Source organism: Cydia fagiglandana, chromosome 23, assembly GCF_963556715.1.
Source record: "Cydia fagiglandana chromosome 23, ilCydFagi1.1, whole genome shotgun sequence".
Lineage (NCBI taxonomy): Eukaryota > Metazoa > Arthropoda > Insecta > Lepidoptera > Tortricidae > Cydia > Cydia fagiglandana.
Window position 1 is genome coordinate 1,676,356 of NC_085954.1, and position 18,936 is coordinate 1,695,291.

The 18,936-nt window shown below is 39.0% G+C and overlaps 1 protein-coding gene across 1 annotated transcript in view; it reads left to right on the top strand.

The window, feature by feature from the left end:
- Positions 1-18,936, top strand: part of LOC134675917 (ryanodine receptor) — a 196,179-nt gene that overhangs the window by 115,896 nt on the left and 61,347 nt on the right. The window contains exons 65-75 of the mRNA XM_063534261.1: positions 320-397; positions 1,183-1,306; positions 2,339-2,432; positions 4,648-4,785; positions 8,907-9,063; positions 9,985-10,310; positions 12,237-12,391; positions 14,474-14,651; positions 15,879-16,014; positions 16,609-16,733; positions 18,051-18,171. Coding sequence (XP_063390331.1) covers positions 320-397; positions 1,183-1,306; positions 2,339-2,432; positions 4,648-4,785; positions 8,907-9,063; positions 9,985-10,310; positions 12,237-12,391; positions 14,474-14,651; positions 15,879-16,014; positions 16,609-16,733; positions 18,051-18,171 — 1,632 coding nt within the window. The remainder of the gene's footprint in view (positions 1-319; positions 398-1,182; positions 1,307-2,338; positions 2,433-4,647; positions 4,786-8,906; positions 9,064-9,984; positions 10,311-12,236; positions 12,392-14,473; positions 14,652-15,878; positions 16,015-16,608; positions 16,734-18,050; positions 18,172-18,936) is intronic.

Sequence of the window (18,936 nt, forward strand, 5' to 3'; positions counted from 1 at the left end):
GCTATCGGTAAGTTTACAGTATTAACCGCTAGATGGCGCTGTAAGTTGTTATAAAATTAAAGATTCCAAATGCATTTCTTATCAACAAAACAATGAGAAAATATGAACGGGAATAAGAATAAACGTATATTTTGTACACAATTTTCAAGGTCAAGGTCACCTTACCTAAGCATATATAGTTTGTCAAAACAAAGAAAATCATACTATCGTTGTCTTACACTAGTACTAGCACCCAGAAGAAAAGGATGAGTGTAGTTTTCCTGGTTCTTACTGACTGACAGATTGCCCAGATTGGTTTGACAGCTATATTTGGTTGCAGGTTGCGCTCTGCCGCCGGACTACTCTCTGGTCAAGAACTACGATGATGAGTTCTATGGCAAAGAACAACAATCCACCGGTATGTATAGTTTTTTAGGGTTCCGTACCCAAAGGGTAAAACGGGACCCTATTACTAAGACTTCGCTGTCCGTCCGTCCGTCCGTCCGTCTGTCTGTCACCAGGCTGTATCTCACGAACCGTGATAGCTAGACAGTTGAAATTTTGACAGATGATGTATTTCTGTTGCCGCTATAACAACAAATACTAAAAACAGAATAAAATAAAGATTTAAATGAGGCTCCCATACAACAAACGTGATTTTTGACCAAAGTTAAGCAACGTCGGGAGTGGTCAGTACTTGGATGGGTGACCGTTTTTGTTTTTGCTTTTTTTTTGTTTTTTTTTTTGCATTATGTACGGAACCCTTCGTGCGCGAGTCCGACTCGCACTTGCCCGGTTTTTTTACCTTTATTCTGCAATGCAATTTTTGCGCTTTTGAATTTAGAACTTTCTTTTTCACCACACCAGCTCGGAAAGGCTTACTTTACACTTCGAAAACTGATAGCAAGGTTGCATTTTATTCACATGTGAGGCAAATTAATCAAATGCAAATTTTGAGTTGTCTTCTTATGTTTGCTGGTAGAACTTACTTTTAAATTATGATTTTAGATGATAAATATTTAATAACATTATTTGGATTTGATTTGGTTTAATTTTGTTTGATATTTTACATTTAATATTTGCTTCGGGTTGGTGTGGTGAAAAATTTTGTGTTTCACTCGAGGGCTAAGAACGAGCGGTTAAACAACAACTTTGCCCCCTTGTAAAACTAATAAGTTAATAACTATTTCACGTGTTATCCAGGCGGTCCAGACAACCCGCAATACGACCCTCAGCCGATCAACACGTCATCGGTCGCGCTTAACAACGATCTCAACACCATCGTCCAGAAATTCTCAGAGCATTACCACGATGCCTGGGCCTCCAGGTAACGCTTTAGTCATTTTAATCCTGCTTAATTTAGATCAGCGGTCGGCAACCTGCGGCCACATGCGGCTCGTGAACCTGTCACTTGCGGCCCGAGAGCCGCCTTGGCTATTTTGTATGTAATAGTGACAAACGACAATGTCTCATAAAGTCATAAATAATAACAAAGTACGGCCCGCGTCACCTCCGTTAACTACTATGTGGCCCTTGGCTGCTAAAAGGTTGCCGACCGCTGATTTAGATGATCCACTTAAGAGCAGAACCCTTAAATGGTAGCAGATTCTTTACAGCACCTATCTATTTTTTGTTTTTCTCTGAAATTTTATTTACCTATCAACTGACCCAAAGCTATGCCTTAAAAAAGCAAAAAAAATATTATCATGACTTTTTTTTTAACATTAAGACTTAAAACCACCAACAACGAACAAATTTTAAAGCAGTTAGCAGTGGCGGAGCGTCCATAGAACTCGATTCCCATCGGCTTGTCTGATATTCAGGCTCTTGGGCTATTTTCTTTAAACTTATGAAGTAACAGCAACTCGGCTACGGGCTTGCCTACGAACAATCTGGACGCGCCGCCACTGGCAGTTAGCGAGTTTTTTTACGCGCGTTTGGTATTAATATAACAAACAATTTTTAGGGTTCCGTACCCAAAGGGTAAAACGGGACCCTATACTAAGACTTCGCTGTCCGTGCGTCCGTCCGTCCGTCCGCCCGTCCGTCTGTCTGTCACCAGGCTGTATCTCACGAACCGTGATAGCTAGACAGTTGAAATTTTCACAGATGATGTATTTCTGTTGCCGCTATAACAACAAATACTAAAAACAGAATAAAATAAAGATTTAAATGGGGCTCCCATACAACAAACGTGATTTTTGACCAAAGTTAAGCAACGTCGGGAGTGGTCAGTACTTGGATGGGTGACCGTTTTTTTTTTGCATTATGGTACGGAACCCTTCGTGCGCGAGTCCGACTCGCACTTGCCCGGTTTTTTTAATTATGTTTGTATTAATATGATAATCTAATTCAACAGGAAAATCGAGAACGGTTGGGTGTACGGGGAGTCTTGGTCGGACAGTCAGAAGTCTCATCCCCGCCTCAAACCATACAACATGCTAAATGACTATGTAAGTATTTTCTTTCTCTATTATTATTATTATTTGTATCTCCTTTCTGGATTTCACGGGCCTATAAATCCCGGTCTTTTGATAGGCTTGCGTGGGGATACAGATCCAACACATAGAGGCCCTTTGGAGAGCTTTAATGTCATGTAGAACGCCTGCTGGAACCCGTTCACAGGCGCAACAATAGACACCCATGAACCGGTCGCAGCAGGCATTGGGACTATTGTAGAAAAAGTGAACAGTGTTCCGGTCTATAGATTGAAGTTTGGGTGGACAATGAAACTGGTCTATTGCTATTGCAAAGAGGTCCGGACACCTGCCATAACAATGTTAAATTATTATTAGCCTATATTGTCCCACTGTTGGGCAAAGGCCTACCTCTTATTCTTCCACGTATCCCTATCTCTATCTATTCTTTCTCTATATTTTTGATTTAAATAATTTGGTATTTAACAAAAAAACGAATCAAAAAACTTGTGCCTTCGTGATAAATGAAACGAAAATTAACAGGAATCTATAGTTAGTTTCTTTTAGCATAAGAAATAAGGTGAACAATCTTGATGTGTCTTTTAATTGAAAAACACATTTAAAAAATAAGTTACGGCAAACATGTAACAATTATGAAGCTAATACGATCATTTATATTCTTCTGCTTTCATAAGTAATAGTTATTGATAAAAGACGTTTTTCAATTATAAGACATGTCAAGATCGCTTACCTTCTTCCAAGTTCTTTCTAATGCTAAAAAAACGAACTATAGTAAAGATTGCTTTAATTTTCTATAAAAAAACACTCGTTAAATACAGGGGTTACGGAACATAAGAGTATGAAGTGACATTGACATAACCACTTGACCGTCCGACGATAGCATAGTATCCGAAAAAAATATGCTCTTAACCGTCCGGGAACCTTACTATCCAAAGGGGTGGAAGAAAGATTTGATTTCAGAGCCATCTAACGGAATATTTCGGCATTATTTACTAATTCTCTTGATGCCACAACGTAGCCTAACTAAATAGTTAGCTCTAAAAAAAATTTGATGGCAGTGTACTTATAGTTTTTCTAGAAAGTTGTGAATGTGCTGCGCGGGGCGTGCGTCGCTAAAAAACCCCGGACGGTTGACAGGAAAACAGTCTCGCGGGCCGGACAGTTGAGTGGATAAGAATGGTCAAGTGCGAGACGGATTCAAACTACTCCTACTACTATTCCTACTTCTTTGTTAAGATGATTACAGTTATATTGTGTAACACATATAGTTTATAAGTGAATAATTAAAAATGTATTAATATTGTCCTTCACTGCCTGAAACACAGGGAATCCTAGTTCAGGCATTTGTAAACCACTTGTCTCTATATAAATTCTTACCCTCTTATTCATAAAACTTTACAGTACTGATTTTGCTAAATTATGTTTTATCCCTTTCTTACAAATACATAAGTCAAAATGACAGATAAGGACAAACGATTATTAGCTAATTCAGGTTTGTAGCGCGTTTATGAATAAGGGGGTCCGTCTTTAAGAACAACTACTGTACTATACTTTTCTCAATAAATTATTTGTATTTGTAAATAAGGCGCGATATTCGAAATTAGAATGAACATTTAACACTTCGTCAACTCTTGGGAATAGGTTGCTAAAAGCCAAAAATGCCGGGAGAACGCGAGGAAGGCGAGGAAGAAGAAGTTATCTAACGAAAAACACCCTTTGAATCTCGAAAGGCTCCTATAATTTGAAACAAATGTAACGAATACCCAATGTCCTAATAATAGAACATTTTAGAATCGTGAAAATGATAAAAAGTGCTTTGACGGGCAAACATTTACACGGTCAAAAATGTCTGATATTGCTTAAACAACTTGAAATTGTAGTAGGTTAGGAATAATTATTATCATCCTGGGAATAGGACATTGGGCTTTATAAGATTAATAGATTTTTCCTTTGCTTTTGTTCCTATAATCTTAACATACCATTATATTCATTATTTCAAATCGGTCGAGTGTCAAGAAGATTATCAAAATACATAATTATTGATTATTTTCCTGTTTATATCCTGCTACCCTAAGGTTGTCTGAAGACATCGCTTACAGCGATAAGACCGCCTGTCGCTACCTTTATATACATTGTAAATCTGTTTTTAAATTTTGTTTTCTTTGCGGTGCAATAAAGTATATTTATTGTTATTATTAAAATAACTCCCTTATATTAACCTTTCTTACAGGAAAAGGAGCGCTACAAGGAGCCAGTCCGCGAGTCCCTAAAAGCGCTACTAGCGCTCGGCTGGTCGGTGGAGCATTCCGAAGTCGACCTCCCCAGCACCAACAGGAGTTCCATGCGACGACAATCCAAGTCTGGTGGCGTAAGTATTTGAATAGAATCAGCCGTTACTTTGCGGAAATCCGTAGTCAAAGTCAAAGTTAAAAATATTTTATTCATGTAGGCCTAGTAACAAGCACTTATGAACGTTTTACATAATAATATATTATCTTAAGCTAATTATCAGAGCAATTTATTGAAGTTAATATTATTCCATAGTAATATTGGATTATTATACTGATCAAATTTAATACTAAGAATTTCACAAAAGGATCGTCAAACATAAAATAATGTTTAAAAAATACTAGTCTAGAATGTTTCTAGAATAAAATCTAAATGTCAATAACAAATGTCATATTAATCAAAACCAAAATATTACTTTGCTAATCCACGAAAAGATCATCGGGAAAAAAGAAAGAAAAAAAAGGCAAAGAATTTCGCGGATGAGCAAAATCATATTTTGGTTTTGCATAAGTAACTACGGAGTACCACAATCGACTAATTTAATGACACGTTCCATAATGACTGCCGATATATTACCCCTTGTGGGTCTGCCGATCAAAAACTGAATCGACGTAATATCAGGCGTGGCTCACTCCGCGATTTCGTCGCTTTACTACAGGTTGCTAAAAGTACACCCATTCCACACCAATTTTGGTGGCTAGCCAAGCTAGGCGCTGTCGCCACCTAGCGGCCATATCTGTCCTGATCATAACGGACGCGCTCTGTTAGAGAGTGAGTCTTCTGTACCTAGTACTATTATTTATTCTGTGGTAATATTCATATTTTAATTATCAGATCGTTATTAGTTCGATAACTGCGCCGATCTGGGCACAAAATATATGGGCAGATTCACAAGAAAATTTAAAGAGTTTACTGTAACGAATATTTATGCTTCATACTGTCTATTTTATTCACGCTGTCAGGACGATACGGATAAAAGCAAGGAAACGGTAATTTCTTCAAGCAATTTTAAGGAACATATAAGGATTTTGTACAATGTTCTCAAATAAGGACATTCCATGAGTTGCTCCGTATAAAAGCGGGTGTCATTCTGAATCCCTAACAACGTTTGTCCTAAAGTCACTTGCCCTAACTGGTTTGTCCTAATGGGCACATGCCCTAACGATCAATTGTCATAACGATTATTTTCTATAATGTGAGGTCCTGAAAAATGGTTAGGTTTTAGAACTTGTTGCCACAAAAGTGGGTTAGGTTAGGGTTAGAACTGCGACCCTCGCAAAATAGAAAATATGCTAAGTAATTAATAATAGGCAAACCAAAATTAGGGTTTTTAGTGTTAGGACAACTGATCATTATGACAAACAATATGTATTAGGGAATGCAAAGATAGGAGAAAAGACTTTAGGGATTCAGATAAATATAGACCCTATAGACCCTATAAAAGCGATTAACTAGAAGTCGATAATTAATTTACTGTTTATTTAAAAATAAACTCATGTAAAAAAACTTCTGAAAATTCGCGTGTGTACGGGGCAACGGTAGAAAATTTCGTGGAATAGTTGTAGAGTTTCCTGGGACCGCATAAAATAAAGTCCAATAAAATATTTTAAACTTTCGCGTATTGAACACATATTAACTCACATTATAGACGGGTCTAACACGACGGGTCTGACGGGTCCAGTGAAATCTGTGTCGAAACGTCGGCAAATCAAGGTAATTGAATAAAATTCGCGTTAGACCCGTCTGTAATGTGAGTTAATAAAGTCCAATCAAATATTAAGAACCAATAAAATTATATTTTAGATAATAGTTTTCAGGTGAGATAGCTTACCTTTTTCTAATAACAAAAAAAATGTTTTCGAAAGCGACATAATCTATATGAATTATAGTTATAATTTTTATTATGCTGCCAAAAGGAGACTGATCAAGAAAAAATAACGGTACTATTTTTTTTCCTAGTTTGTATGTAGGTACTATCGTTTTTTTGTTTCCTAGTTTCTATAGTTGTTATAATATAATGTATGTAGCTACGAAAAAAAATATGAATATTTGTAATATTGTTTATTTCATTAATGCTGCTACTCGTAGGACGAAACTAATAAGGAAAAAGATACGGTATTTTTAAATTTGTTTTATGTATAGAAAATTTAGTTTGCATGTTTGTTTACCCTTTATAGGCAGCGGTCGGCAACTTGCGGCCCGCGGGCCGCATGCGGCTCGTGAACCTGTCACTTGCGGCCCGAGTGCCGCCTTGGCTATTTTGTATGTAATAGTGACAAACGACAATGTCTCATAAAGTCATAAATATTAACAAAGTACGGCCCGCGTCACCTCCGTTAACTACTATGTGGCCCGTGGCTGCTAAAAGGTTGCCGATCGCTGCTTTATAGTATTAATAGCCACACACATTCCCTATGTATATAAATATATGTACATTCCCTATGTATATAAATATATGTCCTCCTAAAACCCAATGTCTATTTGAGAAAGTAAATTATTTGAATATGTCTGAACCTTATTGCAAGGACATAAGATCCAATAATGATCAGTAAATTTTGCTGTTAGTTAATAAATTTAGTATCCTTGTAAGATATGTCCTAAGTAGAGATGCACCGGATATTCGGTTAGTTCCGGTATCCGGCCTATCCGGCCATTATTAGACTACCCGGCCGGATACCGGATACTGACCTAATATCCGGCCGGATACCTGATAGTCAATTTTATTTGATTTCGGAGTAAGCAAATTGGGTTTAAGACACAGTCACGGTCATAATCGTATTCGTTTGTTATTTTAAAACAATTTAAATATTTGACTTGCACGCGCACTCACTTCGAAGTTTTCGAACCTAGAAATAGTCCGCGCGAACGTTCACTACGAAACAGGTCAAAATCTGCACAAAGCGCACCTGAAAAACCGAAATGTAGATATAATTCCGCCGACCGAATATTCTTCATCCGGGTATAGTCGCAGACGGTCTAGAACTCAAAATGACTAGTGTAATATTTCGCCTGAATCGCTTTTAATCTATATCGCGAACGGTCTAGGACGCAAAATGACCACTTTTTATATCACACAGGTAGGTTAGGTTCGTTAGTTATCTTCAAATGACCGAAGGCCAAACCGCACATAATAGGAGCCCCGCGGTACCGGGGCTCCGTCGACATCGCTAACGTAAAGATAAAACGACGGAAAATGATGTAGGCATTTTGCGTTCTGGACCGTTCGTGATGTAGACTAAGAGCGATATAGGCAAAATGTTACACAGTCATTTTGCGTTCTAGACCTGCGAATAACCCGTCGGCCGATGGTTAGGCCGAACATCCGGTATCCGGCCAAACAACTATCCGTTGCATCTCTAGTCCTATGCTTGGTGTGTCCCTGTGTTAACCCTAAATGTTGTTTTCATATCCCGACAGCAGCGCCCGCCAGACCCTGTGGTGAGTAAACCTTAACACGTTCACTGCCAATGATTAAGCGGCTTCTCTGTTCGTAGGCACTTTTCACTACAAAGCGGGAAATACGTGTTATCTTTTCTGAATATAGCGCGTAGCTCGAGTGGACAGAGAATGCGTTAACTGTTAATGTATAGTAACTAACTTGGCATTGCTATATAAATAATGCGTATACAGTATGTGTGTTCAACCTTCTGTATCGACATGTGTAGTTTAATTTAAAATTTTCGCTGTTGTTTTTCTAAAGTAAATATTATTATATGTTGCTAAACAAATTAAGTTAAGTTCCCAACTTTCTAAAATAAAAGCACCACAAATATCATCGTTTTATACTCAGTCGTTACGTGTTTTGACGGTATAAAATTACATTGTCGTTACGACCGTACAAAAGTTCGCTACAAACCTAAAAACTATGTTTCCGTTACAACATAGCGGTAGCGGTAACGGTAGCGTTAGCTAAGTCTACCCATCTATGTTTTAACCTCTAGCCGCCCAGAGGCCTATAAAAAGGTCTCCGGATCCATTCTAATTAGAATCTTTATTTTGACAAATCAAAATTGCATTTGTATTGGCAAGTTTTGATGATTGGGCGACTAGAGGTTAAGGGAGTTCCCTCTGCCAACAAACTGTCCTGCAGTTTGGCAGAAGAAAAAACTGTACAAATAGGGTTTATTTTGCCTGAATAAATATGTATATTTTTTTGCAAGCCTAGCTTAGCAGTAAGTTAACCATTACAATATATTTCAGACGGACTCGGCGACCCCATTCAACTACAACCCGCACCCTGTCGACATGACCAATTTGACTCTGTCGAGAGAAATGCAGAACATGGCTGAGAGATTAGCCGACAACGCTCACGATATCTGGGCTAAGAAGAAGAAGGAAGAACTTACTACGAACGGAGGTAATACCCGTGGCTCACTCCGCGATTTCGTCGCGTCGCTACAAGTACATGCGGTTCACACCAATTTTGGTGTCTAGCCATAGTTGCCGCGCACCGTTTCGGAACGTACGCCTGCTCGCGCTTGCGCCACCTTGCGGTCATATTTGTCGTAATAGACGAGTTTTGTTAGAGAGTGAACCTACTGTGCCTAGTACTATTATTTATTCGGTGGTAATACATTTTAACCAGTTGATATAACCGCCGATGCTTTAGACATAATGTTAGGAGCTGTTTTACAATAGGGTGGTGTATACACACTCTTTTATTATGTGAAATCGATCTTGAAACATAAGCGCAAAGCAGACGATATATTGTTGTGTGCGTGACATATAACGATTGCAATGGTTTCTGTGTGTGGCTTGAAAGTTGAAACACTGCTCTTCGCTATACGGCCAATCAGCAGATCAAATAGTTTGACATCTTTTTTTTTAAGTGTCAAAGCGCAGAGAAAATGTAATATGGCACATTCATATTTAAGGAGTGTCTTTTCTTGGCTTATTTTTGTATGAAGATCATAGAGAAATAAACCCTTTTGAAAGCGTAAAAATGACTTATTTATAGCCTTTTCGAATCGACAATCTAACAATTTTCTTCAATTTGACGACCGGTCTGTCTGGCCTAGTGGGTAGTGACCCTGCCTGTGAAGCCGATGGCCCTGGGAATCGAATCCCGGTAAGGGCATTTATTTGTGTGATGAACACATATATTTGTTCCTGAGTCATGGGTGTTTTCTATGTATATAAGTATGTATTTATCTATATAAGTATGTATATCGTCGCACTCATAGTAGCTTTGCTTAGTTTGGGGCTAGGTTGATCTGTGTAAGATGTCCCCTAATATTTATTTATTTATTTTATTTATTTATTCTTTTATTTCCCACAGGCGGAATCCACCCTCAACTCGTCCCATACGATCTCCTCACCGACAAAGAAAAGAAAAAGGACAGAGAACGATCCCAAGAGTTCCTCAAATACCTCCAATACCAGGGTTACAAGCTCCACCGTCCCAGCAAGGCTCAGCAGAGCGACACGGAACAGACCACTACGGGCGTAGCAATAGAGCTTAGATTCGCTTACTCGTTACTCGAGAAACTGATACAGTATATCGATAGGGCGACAATTAATATGAAGCTATTAAAACCGTCGACTACGTTTAGTAGGAGGACGAGTTTTAAGACGAGTACGAGGGATATTAAGTTCTTTTCTAAGGTGAGTTTGAAAAATTAGCCGAATTTGCACATTGGCGTTTTATATGTTAATTATTAAATCGACACAAAACATAGAAACTCGAAGCCTCCTAAAAGGCCAAGCCATACAAATTTGCCACTGAAATTTGAACCTATAGTGCAGGGAATAGAGTTAATTATTATTTGTTTGAAAATTTAACGATACAAACGAAATGAAACTCTGTTCTAATTCAATATATGGTTTAAATTTCGTCGAACTGAAAAAGTACTATATGTAGGACCTTGGGCCTTGGGAGGCTAGACGCTAAATAGTAATAAAAAAATGCAAAAAGAGGGTTAAAATGTTATCCAGATCAGTCCTTTTGAAGTTGTCGAAATATGGGTTAAATCATATTCACTAAGTCAGTAACACGACAAGATCGAATATAAGAATATGGTTTTAGGTTTTGGTAATATTCGGCTAATCGGTAGCTGAGATTCTATTTAATGCATGAAATTTTATATTATGCGTATTTGGCACACTCTTCTAGAGTAGTTTGAATATTTTTACTTATAAAAATATTATTACTATTAAGCCAATAACCTTTAATAATAAACTTTTTTGGGTATTTATTGTTACTTGTAGATTGTGATGTTTATATGTTTTGAATTCCTTGCAAGCATAACAAAGCGGAACACAAGTATTTCAAGAAGGTACTGTTGTGCCTTCAATGTTTTGCATGATTCACACACTGCCGTTAAGGTGGCGACTGACGTGAGCATTTGTTCGATGCGAGCGCGTTATAAGTCGAATATTCGGCACGTCAGTACATCGAACGGAGCAGCTCGATGGCGAGCGCCGAACGCTCGAGCGCGCTCCACCCGGCTGTCGGTTTTTTGGCGAATCCCTTTGAATGTTACATTACACGTCAGTCGCTAGCGCGAGCGCACGTGGACGCAGTCGAGGACATTCGCACAAATTTTTTATATTGTCCGCTAATTTATTGGTTTTTTAGAATATTCATCAAGTTCAATCCGCCAGTTTCATTTCGCTTTTTGAACAAATTTGTTATCCATACACGATTTCTTCTCTTGTTTAAATAACAGTAACGGATTAAAAGGAACGCAGCACACACTACCTCTACGTTCGCCATTTTGCCTACTTCTGGATGAATGTATGGAGCACAGGCGAACATATAATCGAGGCGAATATTCAGGTGTTTTGAGCTTTTGCTCACAACGAACAAATGCTCGCATCGAGCAAATGCGAATATTCGCATCGAGCAAATGCTCACGTCAGTCGCCACCTTTACATTCTTGCCTGTACGAGTATATTATACAGCATGTTTAACCACTGTTATATAACATTCCTACACTAATTACACACACAAACGGGTCTACCGCGATATAATTTTATAAATTGAGTCTTTCTGTGACTACAGCTGGTGCAACTCAGCTGAAACGTCGGAATCACAGACAAAACATCCTCCAGACTGAGCATAGTCACATATGGCATCACTCACATTCTTAACCAAACTCCATATTTTTCGATTAGTCGGGATATTTTATGTATGCTCCCTGATTTATTCAAACCGTCTGGTCTGATTTGTTTTTTTTACATTACAGTGGATTCCCTTGTAACCAAGTCATAATCCGACCCCTAGAAAAGAACAATGGAACTTTTGAAATATCTGACATTTATACTGCGCATATAGTGATTTCAGTATTTTTATAGTAACTCTTGCATTTGCTGTCATCATTGAAAACAGTGTATTTGATAATCCATAAAAAAATATAGAGTTTTAAACTGTTTGCTGAAATCCAATCTTTTTTCTTAAGAGTTACGGCTTTAACAATTAAATCAATAGACATCAACTGCCTTTCATTACACACCATCCCTGTTTCTAATAGCATTACAGTGAATGTTATATCAAACGGTATACGTAATTGCGAAAATTTTGCTGTCCAGGTGGTCCTGCCCCTCATGGAGAAATACTTCTCAACACATCGAAACTACTTCATAGCTGTAGCAACAGCAACCAACAACGTCGGTGCCGCCAGTTTGAAGGAGAAGGAAATGGTAGCAGCGCTGTTTTGTAAGCTAGCCAGCTTGCTACGATCTAGGTAAGTATCGGAAATACTTCTCATCACATCGCAAGTACTTCATAGCTGTGGAACTTCATAGCAGTAGCAACAGCAACCAACAACGTCGGTGCCGCTAGTTTGAAGTAGAAGGAGATGATAGCAGCGCTGTTTTGTAAGCTAGCCAGCTTGCTACGATCTAGGTACTTCATAGCTGTGGCAACGGTGACCAACAACGTCGGTGCCGCCAGTTTGAAAGAGAAAGAGATGGTAGCAGCGCTGTTTTGTTAACTAGCCAGCTTGCTACGATCTAAGTAAGTATCGGAAATACTTCTCAACACATCGCAACAATTTCCTAGCAGTGGCAACGGTGACCAACAACGTCGGTGCTGCCAGTTTGAAAGAGAAAGAGATGGTAGCAGCGCTGTTTTGTAAGCTAGCCAGCTTCGCATCTAAGCATCGGATATACTTCTCATCACATCGCAAGTACTTCATAGCTGTTGCAACAGTGACCAACAACGTCGGTGCCGCCAGTTTGAAAGAGAAAGAGACGGTAGCAGCGCTGTTTTGTAAGCTAGCCACCTTGCTACGATCTAGGTAAGTATCAGAAATACTTCTCATCACATCGCAAGTACTTCATAGCTGTTGCAACAGTGACCAACAACGTCGGTGCCGCCAGTTTGAAAGAGAAAGAGATGGTAGCAGCGCTGTTTTGTAAGCTAGCCAGCTTGCTACGATCTAGGTAAGTATCGGAAATACTTCTCATCACATCGCAAGTACTTCATAGCTGTGGAACTTCATAGCAGTAGCAACAGCAACCAACAACGTCGGTGCCGCCAGTTTGAAGGAGAAGGAGATGGTAGCAGCGCTGTTTTGTAAGCTAGCCAGCTTGCTACGATCTAGGTAAGTATCAGAAATACTTCACACATCGAAACTACTTCATAGCAGTGGCAGCAGCGACCAACAATGTCGGTGCCGCCAGTTTGAAAGAGAAAGAGATGGTAGCAGCGCTGTTTTGTAAGCTAGCCAGCTTGCTACGATCTAGGTAAGTATAGGAAATACTTCTCATCACATCGCAACTACTTCATAGCTGTAGCAACGGCGACTACGAGTAACGACGCCGGTGCCGCCAGTTTGAATGAGGAGATGGTAGCAGCGCTGTTTTGTAAGCCAGCTAGCTTGCTGCGTTCAAGGTTAGTATTTTAACCCCCGACGCCAAAAGACGAGTGCTATTATGTTTGACGCCAATGTCTGTCTGTGGCATAGTAGCTCTCTAACAGATGGACCGATTTCGATTTGGGTCTTTTTACGCGATAGCGAGTTTCCTCGCGGTGGCTCTTAGCTGTTTGATAGAAATCAATCCAGCAGTTTGTAGAGTGTCAGCTCTTTTTGAAAATGATGTATTTTCGGCATTACTACTACTACTGCTGTGGCGCAACGACCCGAAGTGGATCTTGGCCTCCGACACCAAAGACCGCCGCTACTCTGTCCAAAGCCGTTTCTGTCCAGTCGCCGGCGCCGAGTTCGCTAAGGTCTCGCATTTCCGCATTCGCATTTTCGGTATTAATTTTTTTTTTTTAATTCTGTAGTAAATTTCGTTAGAACTAGAAAAGTCCTACGAATCGTCAGATGTTGTTATGGTGTCTTTAACGTGATGGGTAGGTGACACTCAGAAGATTCTAGGTTAGGTACTTCTTTATAAGACAAACGGAGCACTAAATAGTAATAATGATGTTTTTAGGGTTCCGTACCCAAAGGGTAAAACGGGACCCTATTACTAAGACTTCGCTGTCCGTCCGTCTGTCCGTCTGTCTGTCACCAGGCTGTATCTCACGAACCGTGATAGCTAGACAGTTGAAATTTTCACAGATGATGTATTTCTGTTGCCGCTACAACAACAAATACTAAAAACAGAATAAAATAAAGATTTAAATGGGGCTCCCATACAACAAACGTGAACTTTGACCAAAGTTAAGCAACGTCGGGAGTGGTCAGTACTTGGATGGGTGACCGTTTTCTTTTTGCATTTTTTTCCTTTTTTATTTTTTGCTTTATGGTACGGAACCCTTCGTGCGTGAGTCCGACTCGCACTTGCCCGGTTTTTTGTATTTCTTCCTTTTTCAGACTAGCAGCATTCGGTCCAGACGTGAGGATTACCGTCCGCTGCCTCCAGGTGCTCGTGAAAGGCATCGACGCAAAGTCCCTCGTCAAGAACTGCCCTGAATTCATCAGAACATCCATGCTAACGTTCTTCAATAACGTGGCTGATGATTTAGGGCATACTATACTGAACTTGCAGGATGTGAGTAACATTATTTTCATTTTCTCTAAACCAGCGGCCTGCGGGCTGCATGCGGCTCTCACTTGCGGTCCGCGAGCCTCTGGCTATTTTGTATGTAATATTGACAAATGATAATGTCTGAGAAAGTCATAAATATTAACAAAGTGCGGCCCGCGTCCACTTCGTTAACTGCTACGTGGCCCTTGGCTGCTAAAAGGTTGCCGACCGCTGCTCTAAACACACAACTGCGGGGCTCGGAACCGGTTTTTTTAACCCGAAATAGAGCAATATTTTAAATTATTTTATGCTCCTCACGTAGGACTGAATCATGTATTTAGTTAACAATTAGATTGTCCCATTAAAAATTAAATAATATATCAAAGAACGGAAAGGACGTAATAATACCGGTATGTTTTGTATGAAGAAAAAAACCGGTTCCGAGCATTGCACACAAGACAAAATGCAAAGTGTAAGCCAGTTTTTTGACAAAGTAATTTTTGCCATATGCTAAAATTATATTTTCAAAAGGGGCTTAAACACTTGACACATTTAGCGTGATAGCAAAGTTAAATTTGGCCTTATTGGAAAAATCATGTACCTACTTATCTACTACTTATACTTTTTATTTATTTTTACTTTTTTTTTACTTATTTATTACATATTCATGATTTCAATAGGGGATATTACTGCAATGTTCTGCCGCCAGAGTGCAGCACTACCGACTCAGTAAATTCATAGACTAACTTATACATACTGTGCCTTTGACAAGTTTTCACAGACAATAAAATATGACATTGATGCATCAAGGCGGTTTGTTAACAAGGGCCTACCGGTAAACGCGAAAATCGAAATTTAGTTATCCGCCTCTTTATCGCTCGAATATGCGAGAGTGATAGAGAGGCAGAAATCGAACCCTCGATTGTCATGTTTCACGGTAGGCCATGTGTCATTGATGTTTGTTTACTGTATGTGTACAACTAGCGCCACCTACGCAGAGCTTTGCCTAATATTCCCTATTCATTTTAATTTATTTATAAATCTTGATCTCATTGTCAATTGTCAAAACATTGTGTCAATTATTTACCTATATGTATAATGATAATGATTAATTTTAATGTAGGTACTTACTAACATGTAGCTGTAATGATACTAATGATATGATACTAACAATATTGTATGGAATTTTTTAATATTCTGAAATAAAGATAATTATTTTATTTTTGTTTATTAGTTATCTATTTTCTGCAGGGAAAATACGCGCACCTACGAGGTACGCACTTGAAGACGTCAACGTCACTCGGTTACATCAATGGCGTGATTCTTCCAGTCCTGACCGCCATGTTTGATCACCTCGCTAACTGCGAGTACGGTGCCGATTTGCTGTGTGAGTATCAAAATTACTCAATTATTAATCTTAGTAGGTATTCCTAATATAGTTAATAAAGTTTCACAAATAAAATTTTCAAAAAAATGCATTTCTTTTTTTTATTGCTTTTTCTGCCTGAATTTATTCCCAAACGCACATTTCTGTCCTAAAATATTGTTTTTCTTTTTGAAGTAATAGTGAAATAATAAATAATTAAATATTATAGGACGTTATTACACAAACCGACTAAACTCCATACTAAGCTCAATAAGGTTTGTCTTGTGGGTACTTAGACAACGATACGATATACATAATATAATAAATATTTATAAATACTTATATAAATAGAAAACACCTATGACTCAGGAACAACGATGTTCATCACACGAGTAGATGCCCGTACCGGGATTTGAACCCGGGACCATCGGCTTCATAGACAGGGTCACTACCCAGTACCCACTAGGCCAGACAGGTCGTAATAGGGGGTAGTACTGCAATGTTCTGCCTCCAGAGTGCAGCACTAGCACCCATCGTAACGTAATAGAGAGGCGCCCCCTATGCAGAGTTTCGAGTAATATTCCCTATTATTTACGTACACATTTTATTTCACAGTGGACGAGATCCAAGTGGCATCGTACAAGATCCTCGGCTCGCTGTACACTCTGGGCACCGACGCGAGCCTGACACACGACAGGAAGTACCTGAAGACTGAAATAGAGAGACACAAACCCGCTTTGGTAAGTTATCAAATGTCCCTAACATGAACCAGGGCTCGAAACCGGTATTGAAATACCGGTATTTTCAACTTTGTTATTAAACGTTTACAATACAGGGTGGCCAAATAAGTGCATTCTCGTTGCCAGGGAGGTTTTGGGATTATACTGAGCATCTTTTATTACGGGACCAACGGGGCTATTCATAAATTACGTCATTTCAAATTAGGGGGGGCGGGGTCTGGACATTGGATGACGATAGCATGAAGTAGGAGGAAATGGGGTCATTTGAAGCATGATTTTTGGATGATTATAGGGGGGGGGGGGGGGTCGAAAATCGTCAAAAATCGATGACGTAATTTATGGACAGCCCCAACACCGAAATCATGAAAAAAAAATTGGCTGATTCATACATTTTGGCTAGTCCATTTTCTGTAGGAGGGTAATTATTTTATCGCTATTTCTGGGTTAGTCCTATAGTAATAATTGTTCAGTATACTCCCAAAACATCCCTGGCAACGGGAATCCACTTTATTTTTGGCCGCCGTGTATATTTAAAACTAACAAAAAGTAATATTTTGTTATAATAAAAAGTGTTTTGTGTGGCCATGAGTAAGCCCATTCATAATAAAAATTAAAAAAAAAACAACCTAATTAAAAACTAAAAATTTAAATACCTACCTGTTAATATCGTTATGGGTATTTCAGGCATTTTTATCGTATAATTTGTGTAATCTGCATATCTAAAGAATGAAGAGAAAAATAACTTAACCTTTAGTTAAATTATGTTTTATCCCTTTCTTACAAATACATAAGTCAAAATGGCAGACAAAGACAAACGATTCGTAGCTATTTCAGACTAGTAACGCGTTTATGAATGACGACATTAGTGTTTTTTGTAGAGATGCACCGGATATTCGGTTACTATCCGGTATCCGGCCTATCCGGCCATTTTTTCACTATCCGGCCGGACACCGGATAGTGACCTACTATTCGGCCGGATACCGGATAGTAACAATGCTTGATTTTGGAGTAAACAAATTGGATTTAAGAAACAGACACGGTCATAATCGTACTTGTTTATTATTTTAAACCATTTTAAACATTCCACTGACTTTCACGCGCACTCATTTCGAACCTAGAAATGTGTTTGCGCGAACGTTCACTAGAAAACAGGTCAAACCTGCAGAATGCGCACTTGAAAAACCGAAATGTAGGTATAATTCAGCTGGCCGAATATTCGGCGGCCGGATACCGGATATTCGGCCGATGATCAGGCCGAATATCCGGTATCCGGCCAAACAACTATCCGTTGCATCTCAAGTTTTTTGTTTTCTCCAGGGTTCCTGCTTAGGTGCCTTCAGTTCTACATTCCCGGTGGCGTTCTTGGAGCCTCATCTCAACAAGCATAATCAATTCTCGTTGCTGAACCGCATCGCAGACCACTCGCTCGAGGCACAAGGTGAGATACATCACATAACAGAGTACACTGAAAAAAATATGATCTATCGAGCACACATTATTAAAGTGATTTCATTAAGATTAACCGCTATTACAATATCAACTAATGTACCTACATACGTATGTAACATACAAACAGTAAACTTTACTGTTTATTTACTAATGCTAAAAAAACGAACTATAGATGGAACAGTATAGCGTTTAGAATGAGAACTGAATCTCTCATTTTCACTCAGGGCTCGGAACCGGGTTTTTTTGTAAAACCCAAAACTGCCCAATATTTTTAATTATTTTATACTCTTTGCGTAGGACTGAATCATGTATTTAGGTAACAACTTCGTATTATTAGATTGTCCCGTTACAAATGAACGAAAAAGAACGTAATAATACCGGTATTTTTTGTATGAAGACAAAACCGGTTACTGTTCCAGGGTTTTCACTGCATCAGCAGAGGTTCGAATTTCGGATATCCGTTTCAACAGTCGCACTTACCGCTAGGCTACCAACACTCCTAAGTTCTTTACTTACTTGCCCCACAACTTAACATAGGTAGACATATGTGACGTTATCTATGAAAAGGGAACTTATTGTCGATGACGCTTACGCCATTATCATGGTATAATAATATACTCCGCCTGGTACTCTCTTCCCGTCTTTTCGTGGTCACGTGACTGACACAAGCTTACGTCATCATGCGACAGCGCTATATAATAATATGCGGTAGCGCTATATATAGCGGCCATTTTATTGTGACGTAGGTTTGTGT